This window comes from Diabrotica virgifera, chromosome 2 (genome assembly GCF_917563875.1).
Source record: "Diabrotica virgifera virgifera chromosome 2, PGI_DIABVI_V3a".
NCBI classification, from domain to species: domain Eukaryota; kingdom Metazoa; phylum Arthropoda; class Insecta; order Coleoptera; family Chrysomelidae; genus Diabrotica; species Diabrotica virgifera.
Window position 1 is genome coordinate 36,639,766 of NC_065444.1, and position 19,372 is coordinate 36,659,137.

At 33.8% G+C, this 19,372-nt stretch overlaps 1 protein-coding gene across 1 annotated transcript in view; it reads right to left on the bottom strand.

Moving 5' to 3' along the window:
• The window catches only part of LOC114327414 (SID1 transmembrane family member 1), a 53,278-nt gene that overhangs the window by 9,145 nt on the left and 24,761 nt on the right, over positions 1 to 19,372 (bottom strand). The window contains exons 3-7 of the mRNA XM_028276025.2: positions 18,373 to 18,580; positions 13,272 to 13,540; positions 9,839 to 9,922; positions 3,257 to 3,542; positions 1,213 to 1,415 (exon numbers count right to left, since the gene is read on the bottom strand). Coding sequence (XP_028131826.1) covers positions 1,213 to 1,415; positions 3,257 to 3,542; positions 9,839 to 9,922; positions 13,272 to 13,540; positions 18,373 to 18,580 — 1,050 coding nt within the window. The remainder of the gene's footprint in view (positions 1 to 1,212; positions 1,416 to 3,256; positions 3,543 to 9,838; positions 9,923 to 13,271; positions 13,541 to 18,372; positions 18,581 to 19,372) is intronic.

Consider the following 19,372-nt stretch of genomic DNA (forward strand, 5'->3'; position numbering starts at 1 on the left):
GTAGGGAGGCAGGTCTGGATCTGAACATACGGAAAACCAAAATACTCATAATAAGTAAACAACAGCATATAAAACCGTCTATATTATGTAAATAATACCAAACTTGAGCAAGATGATAAAATCGTTTACCTTGGACAGCAATTAAATTGTAACGCAGAAAGTCACGGCGAAATTAGATCTAGGATAGAGCAGGCTAGAGCCGCTTTTAGAAGGATGTCCAAGGTGCTATGTAACAGCGACCTATAATTGGCATGGAGGATCCGCCTACTTCGCTGCTACGTATTCTCGGTCTTACTTTATGGTGTCGAATCCTGGACTGTGAATAAAATCGATCTAAATCGCCTTGAGGCTTTCGAAATGTGGTGCTATAGAAGAATTTTAAAAGTTTCCTGGGTGGAGAAGATTCGAAACTCCACAATACTAGAACGTCTCAGCAAGACTACTGAGATCATAAAAAGCATCAAGCAGAGAAACCTGGAGTACTTCGGACATGTAATGAGAGGTCTTAAATATAGGTTGCTACAAAATATCATGCAAGGAAAAATAGCAGGCAAACGCAGTCCAGGACGAAGAAGAACCTCATGGTTGAAGAACTTGCGAGATTGGTATGGTGTTGATAAAAGCATGCTATTTAGGGTGGCAGTGAATAAAATTAAGATAGCTATGATGGTAACCAACGTTCTGAAAGGACATGGTACATGAAGAAAAAGAACAACAATTCCTATTAGCTGAAGACTGAACAACTCGCCAATGTAACTGCCAATATTAGGAGACCTAATATGGCACCGAAAGAAGAAGAAGAGTTGTTAGTAATGTACCTAATATTTCAAAGAAGCCGTTTCCGCTACCATATTGGAAAAAGAAAACCAAGAGGACAATTACTTATAGGAAAGAGTGAAGATAATAAAGCAGAGCGTAAATAATTAAAAGTCACACTACTAAGAACTAACTTGCAGAGTCATAATTCAGAAATGTGTACAGAGTACAGGGAGATCCACAGTTGCCGCTGATGATAACAGCGAATTCTTGAAAACTTATTTTCCAGAGGTTAAAAATGTACATTACATGGACTTGTACACAAGTACAATCTTCGAAACATGTAGATTTTTATGCATCATTTAAGATAATCATCATTAAGAATATGTTGTGCTTCAAAACCTCTCCAGGATTGCATCAGCCGATTACACAAAAGTCAAAAATTTAAAAACTTACCCTCTGGTAGGTGAAAACTAGCTGAACTACAGGTATGCTGTAAAATATGGCGATACTCAACGTATGATACAAATAGTTGTAAGACCTTTTTTTGATTCTATTAGGATGTCTTGATAATTCGGACACATGTAGATCAAGTTTCCTCAGCAATGAGCTGATCTGTTCTTCAGACAAAGCTTCAAAATAGTCCGATACTATGACATCTACAAAAAATGAATATTGATTAGAATAATAAACAAATAGGTATACTATTTAAGGAATATACATGTGTATATAATTTTTCTGTATTGATCCTTTTCAATTGTTTTAGTTTTCTTCAGTACTTTATGTCACACCAATCTCTAGCTTCCAAAATTTTTCTCCATTGCCTCTCCATTGAGTCGACTTCTTAATTTCTCAAATATTTTTAATCATTTCTTTTTTTCCTCTTCCTATCGGACTTAATTTTGTTTCGTTTTGTTTATCCAGTTTCCTTTGTTGAGCTGCATTATCTGATCTTCTTCTTCACGTGCCATCTCCGCGACGGAGGTTGGCAATCATAATTGGTATTCTAATCTTAGATGCTGCTGCTCTGAATAGTTCGGTTGATGTGCATCCGTACCATTCCCCCAAGCTACGCAACCATGAGAATTAAACCATGAATGATTTTCAACCATGAAAATAATTATGATATTTTTTGTAAATTCTTCGTTAGTTAATAGAACTGAAACGTCAACGGTAGTGGATAGGCCTGGATCCCGCGTACCAAAAAAGTTTATTAATAGCAAGCTGAAAATTTGTTAATAGCTTAACGGTGTCTACTCGGACAAACTTTGATGTACGAGAACACTGGAACAGGGGAAGTTTTAATTGTGGAACAGGTTACATAACAGGTTTCGAACGTCAGACTACGAAAACGTAACATGTATTTTATCGGGCAGAACTTCCAATTGATCTGTTACCCTTCCATTATACTCTCATGCAAAAATCGGAATGCTATTTATCACTTACATAATTGCTGTCATTTGACATGTTCTATGTGTCGGACTTATTAAAATGCCCAACATATTTGTCGAACAAACATTTTTTCATATATTATATAAAGTTTGCTATTAAATAAACTTAAAAACAACCTTCTAGTTTTCACAATAATAAACTTGTCATTCTGACAAGTTCGACAATTAAAATCCACGTTCCACAATTAAAACTTCCCCTGTTTCAGTATTCCCGTACATCAAAGTTTGTCCGACTAGACACCGTCAAGCTATTAACAAATTTTCACCTTGCTATTAATCAACTTTTTTGGTACGGAGGATCCAGGCCTAAGAGATCTGCTTAGACGTTCTGGATAACGTTGAGATTTCTACAGAAGATGCAGTGAGCATGTCTCGAAGACAAGTTGAAAATCTATGGCAAAACGAAGAAACAAAAGACCAATAATTATCCATTACAGTCATACTGCAATTCTTCTGGTTATACAGGGTGTCCAGAAACCGTCCTGAAAAACGAAGACCAGAGATTCCTCAGATAATTTTAAGACGATTTAACCCAATTCACCTAGTCCGAAAATGCTTCCTAAAGGAGCTACAGCTCTTTAAAGATGGAGTCTTGTAATTCGTTTTTTTTAATAACTCCAGAACGCTTCTATTTAGAAAACGAAAAATGGTACGCCTATTTCTCTTCTAGAGATAAATTAATTCCTTTAATTGCGAATTTCTAGTACCTACCTGTCATAGCCGTCCGTTTTGGGTAGATCAACAGTTATTTAACCATGCTTTTGTGCTCTTTGACCTCTTATAAAGCGCCATATTTTTTTTGTAAGCGTTTCCAGTACTCGTTTTTCATTCTTCTTACAAGTTAACGAGGAATTGTATATTCCTTTGGTGGAATTTCATTTACTGTGCTCTGGAGGTGTTTTTTCCTTGTAGTTACAACACTGTTTTTTCTAACTAATTAATCTTTCTAAGACATATTTAGGTACAGTCGTCCACTTGATTTGCAAGTTTCTGGTTTACTAACTTTCTGGTCTGGTATTTTTCATTATCATAAAACATAAATCCCTTACCTTCGTACTTATTTCTAGCAATGGTCCCATACCTATGGAAGATAAGCGCAGCTACAGTCACCAGGATACCGGAACCGATTAATATTAAAAATGTAGCACCTACAGCGATAGTGTAATCATTTGCTGTAATGCTATTTCTGATAATAAAGTTAACATGTGTGCGAACCATCTGCTCTATGGAAACGGTTCTTGTCAGTCTCGGTAGATTTGAGCTTTCCTGACTGCAGTCATAGGTATCTGGTTTCGCGACGAAAACAAGGAAGAATCCATCTTTGTAACTGCGTTTCTGCAAATAAAAATATAATGATAAAAAATGATACACAGATTGGAACTTTTAAAATGTTAAAATTTTATAAAAGTAAAACTGAAGTAAGTCCATGTAGTAAGTTTTTTTCCAATCTAGGGTTTAGTCCTGTCGCCAGGGGGGGTACAACGGCCTCGTTAATTCAGATGGACTTACCCAAGTTTTTTTTATGTATTTTGACCCGTAGAACACGAATTTTTTGGGTAACAGTTGATCCGGATGTCGATAAGATTGTTATAGACCAAGAACTTGAGGAATCAAATAACAGCGATTTTTGGCAAAACAAAACAATATTTTGTATTTTTTGGGTCATTTTAAGCAAAAAATATTTCTACAAGTTTTTTAGTAGGATGCACAGTTTTCGAGATAAACGCGGTTGAACTTTCAAAAAATCGAAAAACTGCAATTTTTAAACCCGAATAACTTTTGATTAAAAAATAAAATAGCAATTCTGCTTAGCGCCTTTGAAAGTTCAAGTCAAATTATGTCGGTTTTGATTATTTGCATTGCTAAAAATTTATTGTGTTATTGTTAAACAAAGCTACAAACAACTAGTGCGTGAGTGATGTTTCTATGATTTCTCATTTAAAATCGAACGAGTAGGTAGAATAGGTACTAGTGCAATCAAGACTATTTCTACGTTACATGCGTTAAAACGCATGTAAAAGCACGGGAAACCCTACGTGTTTATAGCTTTGTTAAACAATAAAAAAATAAATTTTTACCAATGGAAATAATCAAAACCGATATAATTTGACTTAAACTTTTAAATGCGGTAAGCAGACTTGCTATTTTATTTTTTAATCAAAAGTTATTCGGGTTCAAAAATTGCAATTTTTCGATTTTTTTAAAGTTCAACCGCGTTTATCTCGAAAACTGTGCATCCTACGAAAAAACTTGTAGAAATATTTTTTACTTAAAATGGCCCAAAAAATACAAAATAGTGTTTTGTTTTGCCAAAAATCGCTGTTATTTGATTCCTCAAGTTCTTGGTCTATAACAATCTTATCGACATCCGGATCAACTGTTACCCAAAAAATTCGTGTTCTACGGGTCAAAATACATAAAAAAAACTTGAGTAAGTCCATCTGAATTAACGAGGCCGTTGTACCCCCCCTGGCGACAGGACTAGTTTGAAAATATTCCTTTATATTATTTTTGGCGACTATTAATTGGCCTGGATTCAGTGTACCAAAAAAAAAATATTAATAGCAAGCTGAAAATTTGTTAATAGCTTAATGGTGTCTAGTCGGACAAACTTTGATGTACGGGAACGCTGAACAGGGGAAGTATTAATTGTGGAACGTGTCATCCCTGACACATTTATGATTGTGAAAACTAGTAGGTTGTTTTTAAGCCTATTCAATAGCAAACATTATATAATATATGAAAAAATGTTTGCCCGACAAATATGTCGGTCATTTTAATAAGTCCGACACGTAGAACATGTCAAAAGACAGGAATTATGTTAGTGGTATTGTGCTATACCTATAGCAGTCTGATTTTCTGTTCGTCAAAATACATGGGACGTTTTCGTAGTGTGACGTTCGAAACCTATAACCTGTTCCATAATTAAAACTTCCCCTGTTCCAGTGTTCCCGTACATCAAAGTTTGTCCGACTAGACACCGTTAAGCTATTAACACATTTTCAGCTTGCTATTAATAAACTTTTTTGGTACTCGGGATCCAGGCCTATAAAGATTATATACCTGGATCTCGCCTGAGGATACAGAGGATAGAATTTAAAGAAACCAGATAGGCTAGATTATGATCGGAAAAAGATACAGAAATTCTATCAAATTCGCAAAGACGTATCTAGATGCTGACATAACTTCTTATCATAATCAAGTTATTGCTGAGTTCACGTTAAATATAAAACAATTTAAACAGAGCCAAATAGTTACAACATCGATCACTCCAGACTTAAACACAGGGAAACAAAATATAACGTGGAAAAAAGTATAAATCAAGAAATACTGCCAGCTACAATTAGTCCAGGGTAATAAAGTTTTTGCCATGACACTTGAACAGCCAGGGTACTGAAGCGTTTTTTCGACAGCTAATACCTATACGAGCAAATTATAACTATTTCCTGCGTAGGATCTGGCGGCCATTTTTATTTATAAACAATTAAGTGTCAAAAAATGGCATTTTTCACTTTTATTTCAAATCAATGGAAAACAGGGAAACATGGTTTTTTTAGTACAAATATCTTCGAGATTATGGAAAAAGCTTTAAAATGACATATTACAAAGTTTGATATACATACTCATTTATTGTTAATATAACTGCGAAAAAATGTCGGAATTGCAAAAAAAAATTTAGCAATAACTGCTGTAAAAATTAGTGTATAGCTTTGAAATTTTTGTCAAATAAGGATTCTTTGGTGCTTAATATGTGATAAAAATTTCAAAGCGATTCATTCAATTGTTTAAATCTTATTCAAATTGTTTATCCCAGAGAGCATTTTTTTGCAATAACATAAGTCAGAAGAAAATGACGTTAGAACCATTCCACAAGTAGGTGTCAAATGAAAGAGCATGAGCTATATTTTCAACTTGGTTTAAAAAAAGTGAATAAAAAATGCATTTATTAGTAATCAATAATTATGCAAAAGTATCGTAAATATTTCCTTATAAACTTTTTATTTTGTTATATAAGATATTATACATATTTATTACAATTTTTTATCAATTATGATATAGATAACATTACTTGGTAGTTGTGCACTTAAAACAGGGTAAAAAAGTTAATTTTTTTGGAAAAAGTTATTCAAAAAGTTTATAAAGAAAAATTGACGATACTTTTGCATAATTATTTATTACTAATGAATGCATTTTTTATTCACTTTTTTAATAAACCATGTTGAAAATGTAGCTCATGCTCTTTCATTTGACACCTGTGGACTGGTTCTAAGGTAATTTTTTTCTGACTTATGTTATTGCAAAAAAATGCTCTCTGGGATAAACAATTTGAATAAAATTTAAACAATTGAATGAATCGCTTTGAAATTTTTATCACATATTAAGCACTAAAGAATCCTCATTTGACAAAAATTTCAAAGCTGTACACTAATTTTTACAGGAGTTATTGAGAATTTTTTTTTTTGCAATTCCGACCTTTTTTCGCAATTATATTAACAATACTAGTATATCAAACTTTGTAATACGTCATTTTAAAGATTTTTCCATAGTTTTCCGTTGATTTGAAAAAAAAAATGGGAAAATGCCATTTTTTGACAGTTAATTGTTTATAAATAAAAATGGCCGCCAGATCCTACGCAGAAAATAGTTACAATTTGTTCCTATAGGTATTACCTGTCGAAAAAACGCTTCAGTACCCTGGCTGCTGAAGTGTCACGAACAGGGTATATTTTTGTCTTATTACCCTGTACTGGCCTAAACTGATAACAGAAAAAGTCAGGAAGCAAACATCCAATGGAAGAACTTAAAATACACTATATTACAAATAACTAAAGATGAACTTAATAAAAATGTCAGAAAAAGAACAAAAGACGGGATGACCGTTGAAATAGTTAAGTTAATGAATAACAAAAGGATATAAAAGAAACAACAGAATAGGATACAAAAGAAATAAAAAGAGAAAATAAGGGAAGCAAAAGAAAATTGGTTGAATAAGAAATGCTGTAAAATAAAAAATCTACAATAATTACACGAATCGTTTAATATACATATATATACATAATATACATAATATGCATATAATAAGAAGATTAGATAAATCATCGGAAACAACAAAGCATGGAAATAAACTAATTGACGGTAACGGGCAGATAGGTGCAGATAATGAAGAATATGAAGAACGAAAAGGCTTCTGATCCGAACGAGACGTCTGTTTGTTGAACTATTAAAGTGTGCTATTAAAGTTGTTAAACGACTAAAATATACATGTGCTTATACTAAACTTTTTAATCATAATTTAGTCTTTGAAACAGAAGAAATATCGGATAATTGGCCGACTTCTACTTTCATTGAAATCATTAAGAAAAACAACGCTAAATAAAGTAAAGATCGAAGAACAATAAGTTTCTCTCTCTCTCGTTCCATCCCTCCTTGTGGAGTATTGGGCGCTTATGCGTTTTTTGGCCAAAAGTGTAAGATTGCGGTCTGGCCGGGACAGCGCATCTTCTTTTGTTTTTATTCTCTGGATAAATTGTGAACTAATTCCCTCCACTCTCTTCTATCTTTTGCTCTCTTTTTGACCTCGCCCCATCTTAGTCCAATTTTTTCGTGTTCTCTCGTTGTTGTTCTTTTCCAGCTGTTGTCTGGTCTGCCTCTCTTTCTTTTCCCCTCTGTTTGGTATTCAAGTGCTTGTCTTGCTATGCTGCTTTGGTCTTTTCTCAAAGTGTGGCCGATCCATTTCCATTTTTTTTCCTTGACTGTAGTAGATATGTTAGTTTGCTTTGTCCTTTTCCATAGTTCTGTATTAGGTATTTTGTTTGGCCAGTATATTTTCAGGATTTTTCTTAGAGATTTGTTTACGAATGTTTGTAGTTTTTTAGTTGTCTTTTCGTCCTGTTTCCATGTTTCTGCTCCATAGAGCAGTATACTTTTACTGCAACTAATAAAGATTTTAATTTTTGTTGTTTCCGATATTTCGTTTGTTTGCCAAATTCTATTTAAAGAGTTGAATGCGTGTTGAGCCTTTGTTATTCTCGTCTGTATTTCCCTTTTTACACCCCCGCTGCTTTCCATGACAGATCCCAGATATGTCATGGGATGCCAACTTGTCTACCTCTTCTACTTCTTTACCGTTTATCATTATTTTATTATTTGGATGGTTATTATTTTTTAGAAGTTTAGTTCTCTCTGTGTTTATTCGAAGTCCGATTGTGTCGGAGTACTGTGCCAATTTGTCAATTTTTGCTTGTATATGATTTCGGTGTTCAGTTATAAGGCAGATGTCATCTGCAAATTCGATATTTTCTAACTGTTTGAATAGGTTCCACCTGATGCCTGTTCGATCGTCGATTACTTTTCTCATTACCCAATCTATCATAATAAGGAATAGGGTAGGGGATAGTACACAACCCTGCTTGACTCCACTTTCTATGGATATTTCTTCTGTTACTTCAGCTGAATGTTCTAGTTTGGTTTTGTATTCTTCGTAGAAGAGTTTAATAAAGTTTATGATTTTTAGTGGTTTCCCATATAATCTAAGGATTTTCCATATCTGTGCCGTATATACACGGTCAAAGGCCTTTTCGAAGTCGATAAAACTCACATCTATATCTTTATTCCATTCATTTGTTTGTTTCAAGATAATTCTAAGGGTGCAAATGTGATCAATAGTGGAATGGTTGGAACGGAAGCCTGCTTGGTTGTTTCTCAGTTTATTATCTAGTTCCGGCTTCAATCTTTCCAATATGATTTTGGTCAGCACTTTGGATGTGGCACTTAGTAGTGTTATTGCACGCCAATTGTTGCATTTGCTCAGGTCTCCTTTTTTGGGTATTTTTATTATCAATCCCTCTTTCCACTCCTTTGGCAATTCTTCGTCCGTCCATATTTTATTCAAAAGTGTATGTAGCATCTCTACTGACTGCTCGGTGTCTGCTTTTATTATGTCAATCAATGGGTATATTGTCGATTCCTGCGGCTTTGCCATTTTTTAGAAGTTTTAGGGTGTTTATTTCTTCCCTTGTAATTTCTCCAATATTCACTTCTAGCTCTGGTGATTCTACTTCATCTTCTATGATTTGAGTTATTTTATGCTTAGCAATAATATCTCTTCGAAGTATTCCTTCCATCTATGTATTATTTCTTTCTCATTTTTTATTCTATTTCCTTGTTTATCCTTTATTTTTCGTATATTTCGCTGTGCTTTTCCTGTTAAGTTTCGTATGATTGTATATTGTGTTCGTAAGTCGTTTTCTTTCGCTGCTTCTTCTGATATATTGAGCATCTCATTTATATAGTTTCTTTTATCTTTTTTGGCTTGTTTTTTTACTTCTGCGTTTTTTGCCTTGTATTTCCTTTCAAGGGACCTCTCTTCTTCCGATCCTCCCTTTTGTAGAATTTCTTCTTTGATTTTTTTTCTTTCTTCTATCAATAGTAGAGTATCTTTAGTAATCCATTTTTTATTTTGTCTTCTTTTTAATCCGATTGTCTCTTTTGCTGTATCCATCATCACTTCTTTAAAAAGAACAATAAGTTTAATGAGCCTTAATCGCAGATAATATTGATTAGGTATTTGCAGAGAATAGATTTTGATCTTTCTAGTAGCCTACGAAATAATTATTATTATGAATACTTACCAATAAAGTAATAGCACCTTTTGTATTGATTGTTTGATGGATGCCCTCATATTTTACATCTTTGTTATTGTCAAAAACCGGGCACTAAAAACAAAAATAATATTTCTATTGGAACAGAAATTAAATACAGTATCAAAAGGGGAAAGATAAATAAAACATAAAACAGTCATGTAGTGGCAATAGTGGAGTTTTTTAGAAATGCGTTTGCATAATATTATTATAATCGGTAGAATAGATACACGTAAACATTGTAGATAGGATTGAGCCACAGACGAAGTAGGTACAGCTTGAGGTCTCAAAGACAAAAAAAAACAATACTAAGAAAAATGTGGGATAATAATTGCCACGAAATGAATATAATGCAGAAAAATGCACATAACATTACATAATTCGTAATAAAATAAGATTTAATGAAAGGAGAAGCACAGATATACCATATAACTAATAGCAATAAAGGAATGGGTAATATATTACTGCCAATATCACCTACAATTTTTAGTAAATTACCAACGAAAATAGACTACGTTAAAGGTGAAGAAATATTGATACGTTACACAAATAAAAAACGGTAGATATCCAAAACCATGGGATAGCCCTGATATACTGATATATTGTGAAACACAGAAACTCTTTAAACTCTTTGTTGCTTCAATGCCATACGAATTAAAAATATATTCGTAAAAAATAAAGAGAAATATTAGCCACGGAGGAAACTAAATCCACCTAAGGTAAAAGTAACGGGAGGAAGCAATTATTACACCAAGTAATAATTGCTCTGGTTTGACAAGAAAAACGGTTAGGCTGTTTATTTAAACGTAAAAAACTGAGACATATTTATAAAGGCGTACAGGAAAAGTACCGGGTGTCCCAATAAGAATGGCGCTCGGCCATCTCTCAGGAACCGTTTATAGTACAGCTTTGGGAAAAAAAAATTATAATAAAAGTTGCCTCGAGAAAAGCCTGGAAATTATTTTCATAATTGTAAGTCCACCGCTAGAGGACGTAATTGAATATCAAAAATTAAAAAATCGAAATTTTACAAAATTTGCCTAATGAAAGGGCACTGGAAATCCGATTATCGTATTCTTCATAAAATTCTGCGCATATTTTATTTCACAAGTTTAAGTCTACCTGTGCAAATAAGAGGTGGGGGTGAGTGGGAACCTTGTTATGAAAAATCTCTGTAAGTCCGGTTCTGCTTAATCGATTTTTGCAAACTTGGTCTTGTTGAAAACAGCTCTTTTTCGTCAATGTAATAGTTATAATTTGGAAACAGCCTATTACGTAATATGCCGGCTAGGAGGCGCTATTTATTTTCTTTTTAGAAATCTAGTTTTCTTTGGAAAATATTAAATACAAGTATGTAGTTTTTTCCTGTATTACAAAATTAGACCAAATTAGCAACAGAATACCGAAAACTGCATGTCTATACCTTTTTTCTATCTCGAGATATCTTAAGAAACGTGTAAATTTTAAACATAACTGTTGCTCACAATATAACACTGAAAACTTTTGTTTTCTATACTTCCACAAAATTTATTATTTACAACTATGTGACTACAGCTGTTTCGTCAGAGTGCCTTTCTCAAGTGATATAATTTACAATGTGTTTGCCTTTTTAAGTCTCTAACTGAAGAGGTTGAGGAGTGGGAAGCTGTTTGTCTCGAGTTGGTCATTCAGAATTATATCTGTATTTTTCAGTTTATTAATTTCCATAGATTCTAAAAAGATAGCTTAAGGCCTTTATTTTGGATATGCAGAATTTGAAACTCTTCATTGAAAGAATGATTATGATCTAGAAGGACACTTCTACATACGCACTTCACCTTCTAGATCATAATCATTCTTTCAATGAAGAGTTTCAAATTCTGCATATCCAAAATAAAGGCCTTAAGCTATCTTTTTTAGAATCTATGGAAATTAATAAACTGAAAAATACAGATATAATTCTGAATGACCAACTCGAGACAAACAGCTCCCCACTCCTCAACCTCTTCAGTTAGAGACTTAAAAAGGCAAACACATTGTAAATTATATCACTTGAGAAAGGCACTCTGCCGAAACAGCTGTAGTCACATAGTTGTAAATAATAAATTTTGTGGAAATATAGAAAACAAAAGTTTTCAGTGTTTTATTGTGAGATAAAATGAACTTCCATCAAGTAACGGTCGAATCCATCAATTATAACTGTTGCTGTCATATAAGTGGAAATATATAGAAGCAAGTAGTGTGCTATGGAAAAGAAACATTTTCCAGATGTCACCGTATATAATAAATCAAAATAAAATATGAAAAACTCTACTACTGGGGTGACGTCTTTGGGGATATTTCATTGCATATATTCTAGCCGTAACAGTTGCATTTCTTATGCATTCAAAGAATGTGGCTATCATGTCAAATGCTTGTTAGTTTGTAAGAATCGTCTTGAATTTCACTCTGTATAAATTTTATATAAAATTTAATAGAAACAAACCGCAACAAACCATCAATGAACAAATTTTTATGTTTTACTGATTTGACATATAATTTGTTGACACATGATAACTTCTTACTCGCATACAAAGTACACACACTCTTTTTTTGTTATATTTTATAGTGTTATTTGTCTTATTGTTGTTTTGATTCATTATATACGGTGACATCTGGACAATGTTCCTTTGTTTTTTCCATAGCACACTACGTGCTTCTATATATTTCCACTTATATGACAGCAACAGTTATGTTTAAAATTTAAACGTTTCTTAAGATATCTCGAGATAGAAAAAAGTTATCGACATACGGTTTTCGGTATTCTGTTGCTAATTTGGTCTAATTTTGTAATACAGGGAAAAAATACATACTTGTATTTAATATTTTCCAAAGAAAACTAGATTTCTAAAAAAAAATAGCGCCTTCTAGCCGGCATATTACGTAATAGACTGTTTCCAAATTATAACTATTACATTGACGAAAAAGAGCTGTTTTCAACAAGACCAAGTTTGTAAAAATCTATTAAGCAGAACCGGACTTACAGCGATTTTTTCATAACAAGGTTCCCACTCACCCCCACCTCTTATTTGCACAGGTAGACTTGAACTTGTGAAATAAAATATCCACAGAATTGTATGAAGAATACGATGATTGGATTTCCAGTGCCCTTTCATTAGGCAAATTTTGTAAAATTTCGATTTTTTAATTTTTGATATTCAATTACGCCCTCTAGCGGTGGACTTACAATTATGAAAATAATTTCCAGGCTTTTCTCGGGGCAACTTTTGTTATAAATTTTTTTTGCCCAAAGCTGTAGTATAAACGGTTCCTGAGATATGGCCGAGAGCCATCCTTATTGGGACACCCGGTACATGGGTTGTAGACTAGAGTCAATGATAATGATAAATAATTGCTCTAAAAAAAATAGTTTTTTTGGAAATTCAATTATTAAAGAAAATGGTACCTTGCTGTCCTGGACAGAAATTGTAAGACAGAGTTCGTCTTCTGAATCTACTTCGATGACGACCGTGTCAGCAGTGTCCTTTTCGAATCTGAAATAAGCATATCTTGGCTCACTGGGTCCCACCGTCATGTTATACGGTTTATCTTGTATTAGGTAAAAATCCGGCTCTTCTTTCAATTGCACAGTTACGTTTACATCAGTTGTGCTCGCCGTTGACAATGCCACTATGAAATTTTGTTGGAAATATAAAGGGCGTACTATCATAATTCCTAAAACATATTGTGGATTAGTTTGTAAATTTGTATATCTTCATTATTTAAGTATTTTTGTGGAGGGTCTAGCCGGTTACGGTAGTGAAAAATGCCCCAAGCGATATTCCAAAATTAAAAAAACCATGTTGTTCTACACCAAAAAGCTTTCAACCAAACAAATTTTTAGATCCCTAGCACCACCCATAACCCCGTTAAAATGTGTGTTTTCTTTTTTTGACGATATCTTCGTTTCTATTCACCGTAGAAACCTTTTTCTTTAATTTGTAGGATTTTTTATTGCCTACAGCAGGGGTCACCAATTAGGTCACGCGGACCTCGGTCCGCATCCGGACCGTGGCCTATTTTTGTGCGGACCGTGATTAAATTCAGAATGTTTTGCAATTTTGAAAATGTTTGGTCATAAAATTTTGTACTATATTTGGCTCAACTTATAGTCTAAGAGCTGGGAGCGGATTTTGTGCGTGATAAGTAATATGGAAAAACTATACGGGGATATGTTGAATTAGTTGTGTATTGTCGAAGCGAAGATCGGTGGAATATGCGCATTTTATCAATGAAATTCGATATTTTTAAGATATTCCAGAAGCCGCTATAGATAAAATGTTTTAATGACCTAATAATCATTCATAATTACTCAACGGATATTAGTACAGTTAAAATAATTAAGACGATAACCGGACAACATTGATTTAATGAGTAAAATTTAGTTTTTTTTTTATTTTAATGACAAAAAAAGCAAGCCCATTAGCAGAACCCAATTAAAAATTATTTTGCACATCATATTTGAAACATTATTTGGTTGAAAAATCTCATTTTTGTTGGCAAAAAAAATATATTAATTTGTTTGGACTAAATTAACGTTGTGCTTATCTTAAAAAGGATATGTTAGTATCAACATTCGCACAGTGTTGCCAAACTGAATTTTGTTATTTTGGGTGTAAATTTTTTCCACGGATCTCCGAGGGTACTATACATGACTTTCACCAACGGCCGGAAACCAGAGTTGGGGCCGTGGGTAGTTATAAGGGGTCAAAGTCGCGGATTTTATTACTTTTTTTATGACGCTCATGATCGAGATAGTGCACCAAAATTTGGGAATAAGTAGGTCATGACGTACCTAAGTAAAATCTCTAGGGGCTCAAAGCTGCGTGGCCGACAAAGGGGTGGGGTAGGGGTGAATATAAAAAATATAACGGGTTTTTTGCGACGTTCGTGAATGAGACAGTGCACCAAAATTTGGGTATAAGTAGACCATAACATAAATAATTAAAATCCCCAGAGCCGGAAATCAGACTGGGGAAGGAAGTTAGTTATAAGGGGTCAAAGTTCCGTTTTTTATTATTTTTTTTGTGACGCTCATGATTGAGATAGCGCGCCAAAATTTGGGGATAAATAGGTCATGACGTAACTAAGTAAAATCTCCAGGAGTGGAACGCTGCGTGGTCGACAAAGGGGTGGGGCAGGGGTAAATATAAAAAATAAAAAAATATAAAAAGGGTTTTTTTGCGACGTTCGTGATTGAGATAGTGCACCAAAATTTGGAAATAAGTAGACCATGACATAACTAAGTAATATCCCCAGAGGCGGAAACCAGAGTGGCGGACGAGGGTAGTTATAAGGGGTAAAAGTCGGGTTTATATTTTTTTTGTGGCGCTCATGATGGAGATAGTGCACCAAAATTTGGGAGCAAGTAGGTTATGACGTAACTAAGTAAAAACTTCAGGGGCGGAACGTTGCTTGGGGTACAAAGGGGTGGTAGGCAGGGGTAGTGATTATAAAAATATATGGGGGTTTTTTTGCCGTTCGTGATCGAGATAGTGCACCAAAATTTGGGAATAAGTAGATCATGACATTACTAAGTAAAATCTCCAGGGGCGGAACGCTGCGTGGGGGACAAATGTTGTGCCGGGTCACAAAAAAATAATACACACTGCGACTTTGACCCCTTAAAACTACCCTCATCCCCAACTCTGGTTTCCGGCTCTGGGGATTTTACTTAGCTAAGTCATGGTCTACTTATTCCCAAATGTTGGTGCACTATGTCAATCTAGCACGTCGCAAAAAACCCCTTATATTTTTTATATTCACACCTACCCCCATCCCTTTATCGGCCACGCAGCGTTCCACCCCTGGAGATTGTACTTAGTTACCTCATGACCTACTTATTCCCAAATTTTGGTGCACTATCTCGATCATGAGCGTCACAAAAAAAATAATAAAAACGACGATTTTGACCCCTTATAACTACCCTCATGCCCAACTCTGGTTACCGGCTCTGAGGATTTTACTTAGTAATGTCATGATCTACTTATTCCCAAATTTTGGTCTACTATCTCAATCACGAACGTCGCAAAAAACCCTTTATATTTTTTATATTCACCCCTACCCCCACCCCTTTGTCGGCCACGCAGCGTTCCGCCCCTAGAGATTTTACTTAGTTACGTCATGACCTACTTATTCCCAAATTTTGGTGCACTATCTCGATCATAAGCGTCATAAAAAAAATAATAAAATCCGCGACTTTGACACCTTATAACTACCCTCGGCCACAACTCTGATTTCCGGCCGTTGGTGAAAGTCATGTACACGACTAATTCAACATATCCCCGTATAGTTTTTCCATATTACTTATCACGCACAAAATCCGCTTCTATCTCTCCGACTATTATGTGTGTGAAGCCGATTTTTCAAGAATTAACTTTAATGAAAATCGGTACAGATCTCTGCTAACAGATGAATCTCAACTCCCTAATGATAATCAGTTGCACTAAATTCATTCCAAACTTCTGATATGTTTTACATTTTTTTTACATAGGAAACAATTTTTTAAACAAATTCAAAATTACCTGCTTTCCCCGAAAAATGTATTTTAAACAAAATTTCTGGTCATTTTTTCTCAAAAGTTGATAGTTTTCGAGTTATAAGCGATTTAAAATCCGAAAAATGCGAAAATATGCTACGCATTTTCCAAGTATGAAAACTCATGTGTAAATTATTAGTCTTCAGGTTGACAAGTACCTAAATTGAAGCTTATACCTTCAATTTCAATATTCTGACGAGTAATTGGAGCTTATTTCAATATAGACCGTTGTTTTTTTTTAAATTGTTATTCGTCGCGCGTCGCACTTTATGGTGCGTCTCTGTCGCACGTATACGTATTATACGTACTTTGCGAAAAATTCCCAACAAGTATGTACTTGATATTTACTTGTATAATATATTATTAACATAGCTTTTTTTAAATATTTCATTTATTAATTCAATTAATTATTGCCAATGTGCTAATTAAATACGCCAATCATATAGTGCAATACGCACCATGTAGTGAGACGCGACGGGCGGCGGCTTAAGGCTTAATTAAAAACAACAATCTAAATTGAAATATGCCCTGATTACTGATCAAAATCTTGAAATTGAATGTTTAAACTTCAATTTACGCACTTGACAACCTCAAAAATAATAATTTGCACATGAGTTTTCAAGCTTCGAAAATGCCTATTCGCATTTTCAGATTTTAAATCACTCAAAATTCGAAATCTATCAATATTTGAGAATAATGACACAGGACCTTTTTTTTCAAGATAACCCAAAAATGCTAAAATTTTATTTTCGGGGGCAAAAAAGGTATTGTTTTGAATTTGTTTAAAAAAATTGTTTAAACAATTTCTGCCCAAAAATTTCGCCCGGCACCCTCCTGATTTGTTTCCGAAACCGAATCAGAACAACCAGACACAGGTAGTACCATTAAATCCGGACCCCGGAAGTGTCATAGGTTTTCTAAACGGACCCTCAGGGAATATAATTGGTGACCCCTGGCCTACAGCACAAAGCTTTTTTTTTCCAAAATTTTTGGCGCGAAATTAATTTTTTTTTGCTTTTGAAATTTTTAAACTTAAAAAAAAACTAGGCCGAAGAAAATGCCGAAAAAAAATATATTATTTATTGGATGTCAAATTATCTCCATGACTTTTTTTTTGGTTTTTATAGGAGGGGCATCATGGTCAAAATAACCAAAAATCAGTTTTCGGTATTTTCTTTTGACTCCTGCTTCAATTTTAAAATCATTGTCTGTCTTTTATCTTCAAGTATAACGTATAACCCAAAAAGATCAAAAAATTTTTAGATCTGAACATAACATTAACAAAAATCGAAACGGAAAAAGAAAAGCGGTGTTACAGGATAGGGAACTTTTTAATAATGTTAAAAGTATTATTGGCTGCTTAATATTCTCCAATGGACAGGAATCCACAGCTATGAAATATTTCGCAATGCTCCTGAGAACAGAATGATTTAATCCTGACTATTATAACATCTCACATGACAAGACAATATTAAAAAGAAGAAGATACTAAAATACTACAGGATAAATTAAAAGCCGTTGAAAAAAATCCTAGGAGAAGGACAAGCGGTCTCAGAGAACAAAGACAGACAACACATAATATAGTAAGTAGCATTAACAAAACTAATACACAACACCAGGAAAGACATAATCAGGATGATCAAATAAGAAACCAACTAGAATAAAACTATTCATAATAAGTAAAATAACCAGAAAACGTATGGTATGGCAAGAATGGTTTGGGCACGTACAGAGGATGGGAGACGAAAGATGATCATAGAGAATATTATAAATTAAAAGAGTAACGAAACGAAAAAGAGAACGACCAAGGAAAATTTGATAAATCCAACTTTTGACTGTGCATTTCAGCATTGTCACACTTGCCATTGTACAGTAAACATATTATTTCTTTGTCTTCTAGAATTCTAGATATTCGAAGAGAATTGATTTCTAGTTTAAGTTTTTTATAGTTATGATAGTTTTTCCTTACCTGGAGAAAGAATTATAATGTTCATATAATCATGACACAATGTTTTAGAGGACATATTATAAGAGTATTCTACTCCTGGTTTAGTCGATTCGATAAGCATCGGAATAGACCATGCTGTCACTTGAGTTCTCTGTTCAGCAACAATCAAAACGGGAAATTCCTTCTTGGCATTCTCGGAAGATGTGATTATCCTGTAGGGGTTTATCGACTAAAAACAATTATTAGAATTTTAAAAGAAGTTTTTAAAAATTTTGTATCGAAATCAATAACTTTTTTAAAAAGGTATCGTCATTTTAGTTATAATAACTTATTATGTTTCTGTATCATGAGTCAAACCACATTTTTCTAAAATCGGATTGTCACACTCTCTGCATTTGTAAACAAGTTTTTTCAGATAAGCTAAAATGATTTATATACAGTCTGTTCCAACGAAAATTTGACCTCCCCAGAAACTCAGAAACCAAGAGCTTCTTCAAAATTTAAAAAAATACGTCAATTTATATTGGGAGGGGAACGAATAATTCATGCCCTTAAATGTAACCCCCTACTGCCCCGCATGAACCCGTACTTTTTTTTAAATAGCAAGTGTGGTCGAGTGGCACATCATTTGAAAGATAATTTTTTTCTCTACACGACACTCAATATTTTTTGATTTACGTAATAAGTTTGAAGATAATTTTGGACTTATCAAATTTATTATCAATTAGTTAAATCCAAAATTATCTTTAAGGTTACCATGCAAATCAAAAAAAAAATATAGAGGATCGTGTAGAGAAAAAAATTGCCTTTCAAATGATGTGCCACTCGACTACACTTGCTATTTAAAAAAAAGTAGGGGTTCATGCGGGGCAGTAGGGGGTTACATTCAAGGGCATGAATTTTGCATGAAAATTCGTCCCCCTTCCAATACAAATTGTTAATTTGTGAAAATTTCGTTGAAACACTCTGTATAAGCCACAAAAAGTAAATACTGGATGGTTCAATTGGCAATAACGAGTTG